General features: G+C 56.0%; 1 protein-coding gene across 3 annotated transcripts in view; it reads right to left on the minus strand.

The window, feature by feature from the left end:
* FARP2 (FERM, ARH/RhoGEF and pleckstrin domain protein 2) overlaps positions 1–14,587 on the minus strand; it is an 81,872-nt gene that overhangs the window by 18,436 nt on the left and 48,849 nt on the right. For all 3 annotated transcript variants that reach the window (XM_045845661.1, XM_045845660.1, XM_045845662.1), the window contains 4 exons: positions 7,405–7,580; positions 2,726–2,815; positions 2,015–2,148; positions 1,530–1,614 (listed from right to left, as the gene is read on the minus strand). In XM_045845661.1, the coding sequence (XP_045701617.1) occupies positions 1,530–1,614; positions 2,015–2,148; positions 2,726–2,815; positions 7,405–7,580 (485 nt within the window). The remainder of the gene's footprint in view (positions 1–1,529; positions 1,615–2,014; positions 2,149–2,725; positions 2,816–7,404; positions 7,581–14,587) is intronic.

Raw genomic sequence — 14,587 nt, forward strand, 5'->3', positions numbered from 1 at the left:
GACTCCCACCCAGGTTGTGTAACTGGGAGGCAACTCCCCCTGGCTACAGCGCCTGCGTGAGAGCTTGGAGCTGATTGGCCCCACGCCACGGGCCACAGCTGTGCGCACTCACTGCGGCAGCCCAGGAAAGCTGGACGAATGCGGGAATGCTGGCAGGTGTGACTGATTGTGGGCGGAGCCGGAAGAGGGGCTGCAGAGGAGGATTGGCGCTGGGATTTAAACCCAGGTGTGGAGGCCATGCAAGGGGGGACCCTGCGGCCTGGGCCAGAGTTAGGGAGCACACAGCTTGGGGGTGCTCCCTTTTGTCACGTGGGTTAGGCAGCAGGAGAGACTTTGCCTGGAAGAAAAGGGGTGAAAGGCTCTTGCTGGCGGACCATGAGAAGGTGCCACATGGCTCTGGATTAACTGGAGATGGCGGCGGCGAAACAGCTGATGGTGCTGGGAGCCTGATTCATGGATTTTTACTTCTTTTCCTGAGATATGGTACCCGGACTGGCAAAGGGGAGAAGGAAGGACTGTGTGTCTGTGGGTATCCAAAAGGACTTTGATATTTTAATGAAAACATTAAGTCATTACTCTAAGTCTGTATAGCTTTTAAAAAATAATTCCTTTACTTTTCACAAATCTCTGGCATTGAGAGACGTCTTTCCTCTGGTGGCGGGCATAATGAACCTAGTAGGTGAGGCAGGACCTCTAGAGCAAAAGCGGGGGTCCTTTCGCTAATAGTGTATCGATAGTGTATCGTTCATCTCACCCCCAGGGTCTGTTCTGTAACAGAATCGCTGTCCTGAGGTGAATTGCCAGCCCTGAAGGGAATCACTGTCCGGAGGGGAATGCTGAGTGAGAGGGATGCTGCCCTGAGGGGAATGGTTATCCTGAGGGGGACACTGCCCTGAGGCAAATTGCTGTTATGAAAGGAAGGCTGCCCTGAGGGGAATGCTATCCTGAAGGAAATGCTGTTGTGAGGGGAACACCATTTTGAGGGGAGACACTGTCCTTAGGGGGACACTGTCTTGAGGGGATCGCTGTCCTGAGGGGAATGCTGCCCTGACGGGAATCCCCGTCCAGAGGGGAATGGTTGTCCTGAGGGAACTGCTGTTGTGAGGGGAATACTATCTTGAGGGGGACACTGCCCTGAAGTGAATGCTGCCCTGAGGGGGACACTGCCCTTATGGGAACACTGCTTGGAAGGAAACTCTGCCCTGAGGGAGGCGCTGCCCTGAAGAGAAGGCTGTCCTGAGGGGCACGCAGTCCTGAGGAGAACGACACCCTGAGAGGAATCGCTGTCCTGTTGGGAACACTGCCCTCAGTGGGTGCTGCTTAAGTGGAATCGCTGTCCTGATGGGGACGCTGCCCCGATGGGAATTACTGTCCAGAGGGGAACCCTGTATGAGAGGGATGCTGTCCTGAGGAGAACGACACCCTGAGGGGAATCGCTGTCCTGAGGGCGATGCTGCTGTGAGGGCTACACTGGTGTTGGGCAGTCAGTTCCTGGGTCCAGAGTCAGTCACCACACAGATCGGTGCTACCTTTAACTGATGCATGTTCCTGAGCAAGACGTCTCCGATTCGCTGATTATCGCCAGTGGCAAAGGCACTGGAAGGTCCTCCTTCCCTGGAGCGGAGATGGACAAATACGATCAAAACCGGAGAAAGCGAAGGAGACGCACTGTGACAATCTAAGGCAACCAGCTGTTGCAGTCATAGCCAGGACGACAAAGAGATGCTTCACGGTGGAGACCTATACTTGACAGAAACCATCATTACATGGTGGCCATTCTCTACAAGACAGTCATCAGGCAAAAATAGAACCATATACTTTTAACTTGTTTCATTCTTTTGAAAATGAAGAGTAAAAGTGATTGTTATGTGTCTACTCCTCCCCACAAGTTTAAAAAATATACCTCAGTGAAATAATGGTTCTTGTGAATTAAATTTCTAGTGGTGGGAAGTTCCTGAAAGCAGCGATGGGGACGCGGGAGGGGCCCCATGGGCGGTGCAGGGGCAGGTGTTACCAGAGTGCCAGCCGCTGCTCCACCTCTCGCAGGAAGCCTCTGTGGAACTCGTAGATGGGGTCTATGTTGGAGAAGAGCAGGGTCATCAGGTCTGCAGGCATGGCGTCCTCCTTGACCACCGCACTGCGGAACCACTGCGGGAAGAGCTCAGTGTGACTGAGGGATCTCCCCATGAGGGTCTGTGGCCGTAGCACAGCCAGCCCTGATCTCAGAGTCTCCATGAGGAGTGCTCACATCAGTGCCGTGTTTGTCCTCTGGACTGGCCACCAAGTTTTCACAATATAGGAGAACAATTCTGGATGAAAAGTTTCAAATACATACATTCCCAGTTTCAACCAATATTCTGACTTGAGTCAGACGTTCTTTAAGGCAAATATGTTTCACAGAATGAATACATGTAGATCTCATAATGTCAGAGAGCTCTTTCTTAGGAGGGCTCTTCTGTCTCTGGTTTCGAGTTAAGAAAATCAGAGTAATAGCCCTGGCTGGCATAGCTCAGTGAATTGAGTGCTGGCCTGCAGACCAAAAGGTCGCTGGTTCAATTCCCACTCGGCACATGCCTGGGTTGCTGGCCAGGTGCCCAGTAGGGGGAGCACAAGAGTCAACCACACATCAAAGTTTCTTTGCCCTCTCCCTTCCCTCTCTAAATATATACAAATAAAATATTTTAAAAAAAGAAAATCAAAATAATAAAGAACTTAGTTTTCATACCACAGTAATAACTTCTAAATCCTTCAGGTATGTTCGTTCCGTAGCAAGAATCTCCTTTGCAATGAAATAGGCTTCATCCGCTCCTGGGCACTACAAGAAGCACAGACAGTGAGCACATGTCTGTCAGCCACATCACCAATGTTCACGACACTCACTTTTTTCTGTTCAAGTTAACATCGTAATGCAGTTTCATCCATAATTCCTAAAAAGATTTCCTTCTGGGTGAAAACATAAGTTTGGTTGTAACTCTTTCACCTGCTTTTGTCATTTATGTTATTTGAGAAAAGAAATGCTGTTCAAATATCAACATATACTGAAGTTTATTATTGATTTTGTGATGAAACGATTGTTCAGCTATCACTATCAGGAATGTAGCTAGTCAACACACAGACACTTGAGTGTGTATATATGCATATATGCAGCTATAAACAAGTCTAACTCACAAAAAGTCATTAAAATTGTCAGTGTACAATCTAGCTGTGCCCTGCTAGAGCACTAGGTGGTTGACACGCTCAGAGGGCCAGAGATAGCCTGGCTCTGGAGCTCTTAAATCCCCATCAGGGCCCCTGCCGGACGTGCAGATGCCAGCAGGCAAGCCAGCGAGGGTGGGTCCCTCAGGAGCAGGAAGGGCCACGCCGCACCCCTCGGCACCTGGGTACCCCCACACCCAGTGCCCAGCTCTCAGTGTTCTGGCTCAATGGTTCCTTCTCCTTCCTTCTCCAGCTGCAAGTCAGTGGTCCTGCTCTATCCCTGCATGCTTGCAAGGCTGCTGCTCCATCAGGCTGAGGACTTCGGAGGCCATCTGTCCTCACGCCTGCCATGAAAAAACCTATGAAGCACGTGCCAGAGGCGCTTGGGATGGGCTCAGGAACACAGGTCCCTGTCCTGGCGCTGATGCCAAGAGGCATGGCACAGGCTGATGGGGAAGTCACCCAGAACAGCAGAGAAGGGCTCTGGACACGAAGCAGAGCAGGAGGGGGTGGGGCACCCGAGGCCTCTAGAGCAGGGGGGTCCAAACTTTTGGTGTCTCTGGGCCACACACTAAGTACATTGTGACACGTAATTACAAAAAATCTCATAATGTTTTAAATAAATTTACAATTTTGTGTTGGGCTGCATTCATAGCCATCCTGGGCTGTATGTGGCCTGCGGGCTGTAGGTTGGACACCTGCTCTAGAGAGTAGACAGGCTGCCTGTGGAGAGGGCGGGGCTGGAGACTGGGTAGTGGGAGACAGGTCAGAGATCAAGGACAAGGGTGGGTACAAAGTGGGAGAGCTGGCCACTGGCAGGAACACAGGGATCTTGGGGTGGTGCAGGCTGGGAGAGCCCCGCTCTTCAGGCCTCTTCCCACCCTGGCTGGGCAACAGGGGCCGGGAGTGGCAAGATGAGGGTGGGGCCCTGGATGCACTCTAAGGGTCAAGTTCTGGTGGGGCTGGAGGTTCGAGTTTCCGCCACGAAGGGGGCAAGTTTGGGTCCAAGTCATTGGGAAAGAGCTGCTGAACCCTGCGGGTGACAGGGCTGGGGAGGAAAGTCAGGGGTCCGGTTGGCACCCGGGGAGTTGTTGTGCTTTACTGTAGACAGCAGCACAGGGGTCTGGCACAGGGGTCTGCAGCTAAGAAGGGGAGGCTGGGCCTGAGGCGGACATTTGGGGGCCCACATCACCTTCCATGTGACCCCACGCCTAGACGAGGTTTAGGAGAGGCGATGACAAAGGCGTGTTCTTCCTGTGAGCCCTGGAGCCCACGATGCGACTGGCCTCTGTCAGGCACCGACGTCTCTGCCCCCGGGGACAGTCCGCACGCCCAGTGCCTTTCAGAGCCCATGTCCTGCTGGCCTCCCCCGAAACGCTGAGTGTGGAAGTCTGCTGGCCACTTCCCACACTGGCTCTTCCCCAGTAACGGACTCAGTGGGAGTCGCCACGAGGACCTCCTCTGAGGTCGCAGGTGCCCCATCCCGGCGGCCTTCCCCGGGAGGCCCGGGGCCTGGGGTCCAGGGCTCTGGCCGTCTTCCCCACAGAGCAGCAGGGTCACCTTTCCGTTTCTTTCTTTCTTTTTGGCTTCATGCTATTAAAAAAATGGCTTTTTCAAATCCAAACTTAGTAAGATCTCTTTTTATTTTTTGAGTAAGATCTCTTTAAAGTGCTGTATCTCCACCTGAGCGTGACATGACCAGTGAGCTCTGTGGGTATGAGCCGCCCTGAGAGGCCCACACTCACAGTCTGGGAGGCTCGGTCCCCTGCGGCCAGCCCGGGGCTTCCTGACTGCCGCACTTGGCCCGCTGTCCTGCTCTGGCCCGAGTGCCAGCCAAGGAGACAGGCCACCGGGGGTTCTAGACCACATCCTCCCCTGGAGGGTGGAGGGTGGAGGCTCTCGGAAACACAACCGCCGCCGCATCACTAATGGGATCATGGCAGTGTCACAGGCGCCACCAGGTAGTGACAAGGAGACACCCGGAGTGGAGCAGTCTCGGACAGCCTGCCCGTGGGGCGGGGCTGGCCCGTCTCCAGCACTCGGGAACCTTCTCAGTGGGGAGAGGGCCAAGCAGTCCACCCACACCTCCACTTCCTCCACTGCAGCCAGGCTGGGTGGTGGGAGGGGAAGCGCAGGAGGGGACCACGCTTTCTGCGGATTCCTGCCACCTGTCTTGGAAGAAGCAGCCGAGAGCCCGAGGGTGGTACCCTGGCCACTGCTCTCAGCCTCACCCCTGTGCCTGGAGGGAAGCACTGGCCACCTGCAGCTTTCACGCCTTCTGAACGTTGTTGGGCCTCAGCAATTTCTACTAGAAAGGAGGAGGACGGCGCATCAGGTGGGCGACGCTGGTGACTAGACGAGGGGGTTCTGGGAACCAGCCTCAAGCGTGCCCCTGAGGGACGGTCACAGCCCCTCTCTCTCCACACAGCCGAACAGCCCAACACACACACACCCCGGGCACACCCAGGGGCTGAGGGACTCAGGCTGCCCGGGTGCTGCCAGGGGGTCATCAGAAAACCTGGGGGCTGGGGCCTCACTGGGGACGCCGATGCACAAAGCCAGCTCAGAGCGCTGGTCACTCTGCCGCACGCCCACGTTTGCTCTGGGTCAGCCCCTGCGCAGGCCTAGGGGGCAGAGGTGAGGAAAGTGCCACCCTAGGAGCCCACTATGCTCGACCCCGGCTTTTATATGTAGCCCGGGACACACGGCATCACAGCCTCGCATGGCTAGAAGTCAGGAGGCAGCAGGGGTGAGAAGTGGGGGAAGGGTCCCACTCTGTGAGGTGCCTACACAGTGAATGCCAGGTCTGGGTAACAAAGGCCACAGCCACCCACCATCAGCCCAGTTACCTTCAAGCGTCAGGTGTCAGAGGCCATCACCTACAGAACCACCTGCAGGTCAACTACTGTATTAATACAGAAAGTAGCAAATTATAATTCCGTGTTTTAAACAGTTTTCCTCCAAGCCCTTTTTGTTATGGCATCAAAGCAACATGGCCAAGACGGAGGCCTGAGGGCTGGGGCTGCCCGCTGTCCACGAGGCCCTGACTACGAGGGGGGGGTCCTCGGCTGGAAGCCGTAAGGCGCTCACACCTCGTAAAACGGCAGGCTTTCCATGCCGGGGCCGCTGTCCCTGAAGTGGGCCCAGGGGACCCGGCACAAGGACAGGGGTCTGCAGGGGGGGCTCCCTGTCCTGGGAAGGGCCGCACCCCACCGCTGAGGAATCTCACGGAGGCCCTGACGCAGCATGCTCTCTGGCCAGTTCAGGAGGAAACACACGGGGTGCTAAGGTGATCGAGATGACAGCTGCCCACGGGGCAGACACCTGTGAGGCAGGGACCCACTATTCGGGCCCAGCCCAGCTTCCTTCAGGTGTGTGGCCCGAGGGCCTCCATGCTGTGCAGGGGAACAGACAGAGGGCTCCTGGCTTTTCCTTCTCCACGGCACCCTGGGGCCCACACAGTCCACAGCCCACAGCCCATTATTATAACCACCCTCTTCCCCAAATGTCCAATTCCCTGGACCCTTTGTCCTTCCTCATGTGTCCCCCTCCCAACCCACCTGACCTTGACTGCCTCAACCATGACACAGCCCAGGCTGCAGGCCAGAGCCACGAGAGCAGGAACGGCCAGGAGGCCACCGTGCCACCACCTCTGGCCACCACCTTGTTCTTGAGCCCTGCACTCTCTACCTGACCTCTCAGCACCTGCCCCACCCCATCCCTGACAACAGGCAGAAAACTGCAGGAAGGTCACCCCCACTTTCCACCCTAAATCCACCCCTCGCACCCCTCCCTGGCAACAACACTCGAGGACACGCCTCCAGCACCCACTCATCCATTGGCTCCTGTGCCGCCCCTGCCCCAGACAGGACAGGTCCCCAGCAAACCCTCCCTGCACACCAGACCTCCCCCAGTTATGGGGTGAGGGCTCCCCCAGGGCCTGCCCGCTCCCGCCACATCCCTGGGATCCAGCCCAGCACTGGGAGCCCACGCTTGCCAGGCACCCTTACGAAGGTCCTGGAAGTCTCTGGAAGTCGCAGGACCCAGGACGCAGTTTCTCTAGGGAGGCCAGCCCACCGTCTCCTTCCGCTCAGCAGACCCGGGTGTAGGGATGTAAGCCCCAGCGCCTCCCCGGCCCAGGCTTCCCGGCCGCAAGTTTGCAAACCCAGGCCCACCAGCATCAAACCCCCTGCTTGGGGTGGTGCCCACCTTGTGTTTCAGCTCCTCATCGTCCGTCCTGGATCCGCCAGCGTCGCTAAGGCCAGGGCTCAGGAGTGGGAAGGAGCCCTGCTCGGCTGGGCCCAGAGTCCCCTGAAACGCAGGGCTCAGGCTCAGGGGGCTCTTCCGGGCGGAGGGAGGAGGCTGAGCACTGTCCACGGGAAGGCCTGGAATTGAATGGGGCAGGGGACGGAGTGAGAAGTGAGAAAGGGCCAGGGTGCGGGCCAGACACCACGTTTCTCAGCAGGTGTCAGCCCACACCAGCCTTACACCGCTACCGCCGCTAGGCACTTTGGAAACTGTAAATAAACCTCGACCACACGCAATTCTCAACATGACAGACAGTGAGCAGGAGGCAGGTTGATGGCTGACCAATCCGCTTTCACAGACACCAGCCACAGGTGTCTGGGTCCCCGGGGCTCCGTGGAGTCCCAGGGGCTTCTCTTTGCTCTCGAGAGGGGGTGGCTGATAACGTCAGCCGTACACGCCTGTGAGTGCGGGAGTCAGGGGGGGCACCTTCTGCGTACAAATCGGAGACTGTCAGACTGGTGCTAACACATCTGGAAGAGATGTCTACTGTAAGGCCGGATTCATGAACCAGTCATTAAAAAAACACAACTATTTATACTGTTTTCTGTTTCTTTGAATTTCTCATGAACAAAGATTTATTTTGGTTTTCTACAATTATACCATGAGAAATTAATGCTTTTTTTTTTCGTCCTTCTTGAAACCATGTTTGCTTTTGACTAGTCAGAAGTCAACATTTTGGTCTTGTTCTAAGGAGGCTAACGATGAAGCATATTCTAGCATACATTTTGTAATAAGTTCTCTTATCCATTCTTTTTTTAATTCTCAAATGTTTATTTCTAATATCTCCCCATGCAAAATCAGTAACTATTAAATGCTGAATTTTTAAAGATACCTTTAAAGCAGAGTTTTAAAAAGAAATTTAGCTGCTGTTTAAAAGCTCCTTAAAACACAAATTTGTCTTAGTTTCCAAATATTTGGTGTTTTAACACCCACACTACCGTTATATCTAACTGATTCGGTCAGCTTACGAATGCCGGAATAGAAGTAAGTTGACCTGAGCCCAGGTGCTGCTCACTCCTCCGCACGGCTTCAGAGCAAGGCCCTCCAACATGACCGCTGGAGACCGCAGGTGCGGTCACCTGCAGGGACCAGTTTCTAAACCAGAGCTCGGGTTATGGGGCCTAAACCACACAAGTGCGTGTGCAGGCGGGACGGCTCAGAGCAGTTTCGTGAACACCCAGGGTGCCTGTTTCCTGCTCCCGACACGGGCATTGTCAACTGGACCAGGAGGGTTAGGCAGCCCTCTGAGGTGGCGGAGGCCTGGAGGGGACCCTTTTTTCACATTGACAAATCTGGAGCCTGGGTGCCAGCGAGGTGCTTCCGAAGATGAGCTACCAGCGTAAGGACGGCAGTTCCCTCCGGAATGTCTCACGACCAGCAGATTGAAAGCACGATGAAAAAGACCCCTCACACTAGACAACCCGGACAAGACAGGACATTATTAACCACCAGTTTATTAGAATTTGCTTTTATTATACATTTAAAACATGCCAAGAAACCTTAAAATAACAAAAAATTCCCCCGCCCCTCCTCCGCCCCAGGCTGGGTAGACTCTGCTGGTTCTGAAGGGCCGAAACCCAGCAGAGCCTCCGCCCACTGGAGAGGGAGCAGGTGTCCAAAGACCAGCTGTTTGGGGTTTGTCTCCAAAATCCTTTTTGTCCCTAATAAGCCCAAAATCACATAATGAGATACTTCCACACATTGAGAATTTAGGAAGAAACGTCTAGAGGTGACTAACACCTCATCTATTCATTCTTCACAGTTGTACTGTCCCAGACGTGAGAGCCCAGGTGTGTCACACGCATCGGCTACGAAGCAGGTGCCAGGTCACTGCTGAGCACCAAGTCGTCCGGCAGCTCCCCCGGAGACGGGCAGTCCCACAGCAGCTCCCTGCGGGCGGTTTACCAGAAAGCAGCTGCGAAACTTGACTTTATTTTTCGATAGCAGGTGGAGGCTAAGGAGACGGTGTGCCCACGGACGGAAGCCGGCCAGCCGGCAGGGGCCGGGAGAGCCGGCAGACCGCAGGCGTGGCGCCCGGTGGCCAGCCCCTCCGTGAGAAAGCGTGAGAGAGGACACCCCTTCGGGACGGGCCGCTCACCTGGGGGCTGGAAGTCATCCTTCGACGGCTGGCGCTGCCGGTTCCTATCGTCTCACGAAAACCGTCAACTTACAATGCAGCCAACAAATTAAAAAGTACCAGAAACTGCCCTTGAACGTTTGTTTTTATTACATCTGTCAGCTGCAGCACGATGTTGTAAATCACACCTCCTTGACATTCCGCAAACACAAACCCGCGAGAGAGGCCGACAGATCTGCGGGGAGATACTTTGTCAAGCAAGGGCTCATTGACGCCCAGGCGGCCTGAGCGCACCCCCAGGCCCCCACCCCAGCCGGCGTGGCCAGTCTTCCTACTGTGTGTGAGTCACCAGTGCACACTGCACACCAGCACACAAGTGTGCCTCGGCTGGGCAGGCGTCTCGCCAGAAGGGACGCTGGTGTGGCCCAGTGCCGCCGTCACGCCGTCTTGGGAAACCCCGCCCACATCCTCCACGCACATGGGAGCGCACAGGTAGAAGGCAGAGGACCTCAGGATTTTGAAAGTGCTGAACATCACGTTTTAGGTACCACGGACTGCGTTTAGCTTTAACTGACACAGTGAGGAATTACTCTGAAATTTATCTGTAAAAACAGACCCCGTGTCTGCGCCGGGTGCTCTAGGAACAGGAGGCAGGAGTCAGCCCTGTTCTGAGCGACCCGAGTCCCTACTGCAGGGTCCACTTAGACCCGGCGTGTGCTTCTAGCCCGGCCCGGCGTCCAGGACGCCTGAGTCCTCCAGTCGCAGGCAGAATTTTTGAAAATTCTTCAACTCTCGAAATCAAGTTGCTGAAAATGACAGACGCAAATGGTAGTTGTTTTGCGGAGCTCTGGGTTTCTGCTGCAGCGGATCGGGCTGTCCACCCGTGTTCACAGGCAGGCTCTGCTCTCAGAGCTGCGAGTGACAAACACACACGAAAAACTCTGTTTCAAGCGGTCAGCAGTGCGCACCTGTGGCAGCTGATTTTCTTTGTGGCATTCATCATTTCCAAAAACTTCTGATTCGTATAGTGTTTGGAATGTCATTTCAAAAAGCACAGTATCATACTTTGGTGCTTACCTTCACTTTCTTTGTCTAGCTAGGCAACGTAAGACAGACACCACATTTCGAGGTTAAGCTTACTTTTACCGTATACCTTTAAATCCTCTTCTTCAAATCTCTGTAATAAATAATCTTGAAAAACTTTGCCTAATGCTGGAGGAAGAATGAGCTCCAGTTTGGAAGATTCAAGGTGAAATCTGAAGGTTGACTGAAAGCATGAGGTGTGGGGTCCGGAAGCTCCTGCAGCTTGAACAACGGCTCGTTAATCCAGTGAGTAAAGGAAAAGGCCGACTCGTCCGAAGAGTCCAGGGAAACGTGAGCTTGTCGCCGAGTTAGCACAGAAGTATCTTGGGCTCCGTTTTTGGACTAGATGTCACGAGGCACTTTACACAGAGTTTGGCTCCAAGACAGAAGCGGGAGGTGGAGAAATGACTCCTGAGGGGCCCTCCTTTCAGTTCATCTCAGACCGCGTCTTCCCACAGACACCAGCTCCCCGTTCTTCTGCGAAAGGCAGGTGACACCTGGCACGGGGTGTGGCCCCTCTGTGGGCGGTGCCCACGAGCTCGGAGCGGCGCCCGGCCCTCGGGCCCACGTGGCAGGTGTGCACGCGGCTGTGGTGACCCAAAGGTCGGAGGGTAACAACACGCAGTGCCTCCAAAAGCATTTTTGGTCTTTCTTTTGCTTTGCTCTAAATAATCAAGACTCCTGAGAAGAAAAACAGGCGCCCTGAGCTACAACAGAGCGACACTTGGGGCCACCTGTCTGGTCCTGTGCCTGCCAGGCACGGGGTCTCCTCTGTGCGTGCGCACCCACGGGTGGCCCAGGGGACCCCCCCCCATGTCTTTGTTCTAATACATGACACCCTTTGTCTCCAACTTGGAGAAGCTGTGACTCCTCTGAACGATCACGAATTCTCCGAACTACTGGATCCATGGTGGCAAGGTCCCCCAAGCGAACTGACAACTCAGATAAACTAGATGTCGCCTGCAGTGAGGTGCCTCGAACGCACGGCGGTGCGGGGGCAGCCGGCTGACAGGGCAGCCTACAGCGTGAGCCGAGAGGCGCCTCTGGGCAGCCCCTAAAAACCTGTGTCCACCCCACACAGACTCTGCAAGGGTCCGCGCGACACGTCCCCTCTTCGGCCCCAAGCTGGGGCACTGGGTGGTGGTGGCCTTGGTCAGGGAGCAGGGCCGGCCAGACGTGGGAGGGAGCTGACCCTCGGGGACTCCCCACCACCTTCTCTAAGTGGGGAGTGACTGCCCACCTGGGGTCCTGGGAGTTTGTGCCTACGGGCGCTCGCCTAGCAGGGCACTGCCACCGGGCCTTGGTGCAGCGCCTCTTACTCCCTGCCACACTGGGACCTTGACAGCCAGGGAGGGGACCAGCGTCCCCCGGTCTCCACCCCATTCCCCCAGGTGTCTGAGCTGCTCCAAGCAGCCCAGAGGGACCTGCTCTCCCGAGACGCCCTGAGGCCTCTGCCCGGGAGGAGGGGGGTGGGGTATCCCCAACCCCGTGACTCTCCTGGGGCCTGAGAGCAGGGCCGGCTCCAGGGAGCCGGCAGGAAGTGTGCTGGCCGAGCGGGAAGCCAGCGTCCAGCTGGGAAAGACTCAGCAGCGGCAGTGCTCAGCGTCCGGAACGTCACAGGTGGGTCTAGGCCGTCCGCTCTCCTTCCAGACTTCAGAGACCGAGAGCGAGTGTTCTGTGCACAGGGCAAGCCCAGGGTCCACCCTCGAGGCCGCAGACAGCGCTGCCTTTGGCCAGAGCCTCAGGCTCAGTGCGGGACGGGCCCCCCACACGTGGGTCCAGACCATGGTCCGGCGACAGAGAGCACTGGAGGGGAAGGGGGGCCGGCGCTGAGAGAAGCGCGCCCCCCTCTGGGGGGGTTCCTGCCCACTTCTGGACAGAGAACCGCACAGCCAGGGGCCCGGTTGTTGCGCAGAAGCCCGTGACATGAGAGACGTCAGGGAAGATGTTAAAAATCCGAAGATCTTTCAAGGGATTCATTTAACATGTGAAATAATCTTGAATTACGTCAATCAGAACTGTAAGCAAGTAGAGGGAAAGAAAGAAAGCTAAAAGCCCGTTTATAAGGTCATAGTAAATATTTCCTTATTTTATTGAATAAACAATTTAAAAAAATTTTGAGTTAGTACATATCTGCAGATTTATAAAAGGCAATTTCAATAGAAAACAAGCTTTGTAAGTACCACAAACCAGGCAAAATAATGTCTCGTTAAAGAAAGAACAAGTTCGCAGGGTAACGGAATGCCAGTTCCTTTTCTCTCCAGTTTCTAAGGGAGTGTGGATGCTTCCACGCACGGACAGCACCTCGGGGCGCGCCAGGCCCTGTGGGATGCGAAGGGCTGACAACGGCCACCACAGCGCGTGGTGACAAGCTTTGTACCTTCAGGACAAGGGTCAAGCCAAACCCCGGCAAAGTAAGGCTCCATGACCTTGGAGACATATACTAAAATCCTTAATTTTTAGTGCCTGAGAAAGCAATGACATTTTTGTCTGTAAAGCAATTGTTCTAGCAATGGATTTCTTCAGGTCCCGTGAACCAAGAGGGAATGACCCTGCCGTGAAGGTGTGGGGACTGGCATCAAACGTCACCTGCACGTGACAGGTAGGGGCGCAGCTCACACACTGACACGTGCACCACACGGCCCCCACCGCAGCCCTGGGCGCCTGCCCCGAGAGCAGAGCCCACGCAACGCGAAGGGCCTCCGCAAAGGCACACAACCCGCAGGGTTAAACGTCTCCGGAGGAAGCCTTCTGGGGTGCGGTTTCTGCTCCCCATCTGCCTACCATCACTACTATTTTTAAGATGTGTGTTCAGTGCGGAAGGGAGCCCTGACCTGACTCCGCACGTGGAGGAAACAGGGGCCCCCCGGCGCACCACGCCCGCTCAGCGCGCGCCCCCCGGCGTAGCGGCGCCGTGGTCAGACGGGCACATCCGTGTGCCGGCTGACGAGCTGCACCTGGGTCTACAAGCGTGACCACAAACACGGACTTGGCAGCTAATACACGTAACACCCCGCCTGAAGCAGGGTGCACGATCAGAGGTGGGCACAGTGGAGACCACAGGCACAGCCCGCCAGGGGTGGTGGTGAGGGGACAGTGCTGGACGCGGGCAGCTGGCAGCACCGACGCGCCGGCTACCGTCAGCAGTGAGGCCCTGGTCTGAGCTAAGGGACAGCAGACCGAAGGCGAGACCGTCAACACCTCGCAGGCACTTCTCAGCCACACACTCTCAGCACCTGCCGACGTGGACCCACACGTCCCCTGCGAGTCTGAACCACCACTGGCCTCGGGGGCTGGGACCGCCCGGCCCAGGCAGCATCGCTGCACGACACTGGGGCTTCTTCTCACGACCAACCACCCCCGGGGGGCCCAGGACCCCCAGGGCCCCTCAGTGTGGGCTGCTGTGGGTGTCTGGATGTTTACTGCCAGCCGCCTCTCTCTGGGATCGAGCAGAACAAGGCCACCGCTGGAGCGGCCCACCACCAGCAGAAAGCCACGACGCGGGCAGGAAACGTGGTCCTTCGGGCCTGCTCTCCTCTGTTCCTAAAGGAGCCCCTCTCGGGTGGGGGTCACACTGTGCTCCCCCGGAAGAAAAAGGAAGAGCTGTGGGCTGTGACCAGAGAAGCTACAGATGATTTTAAAGTGATTTCACTGCAGAGGAGGAGCTGTAAACTTACCATGAACTCACTGGGAAGTAAAATGTAAAAATTCATCCAGGTCTCATGAAAAAGCCAAACCTGGGTCTGAACACGGGCCTCCATCAGCATGGCCCCTGCGTTCCACAAGCCACTGGCACAAAGGGGGTCTTCCGACGACGGGGGACCTAAGAGCTGCCAGCCACGTGCGGCAGCCAGACGCGTGGGGCCGTGACTGGACCAAGTCGGACGGTGGCAAGCACTTGGGGCGAGGGGTGGACGTGCGCCT

This window comes from Phyllostomus hastatus, unplaced genomic scaffold (genome assembly GCF_019186645.2).
Source record: "Phyllostomus hastatus isolate PE091 unplaced genomic scaffold, TTU_PhHast_1.1 phas_contig_477, whole genome shotgun sequence".
Lineage (NCBI taxonomy): Eukaryota > Metazoa > Chordata > Mammalia > Chiroptera > Phyllostomidae > Phyllostomus > Phyllostomus hastatus.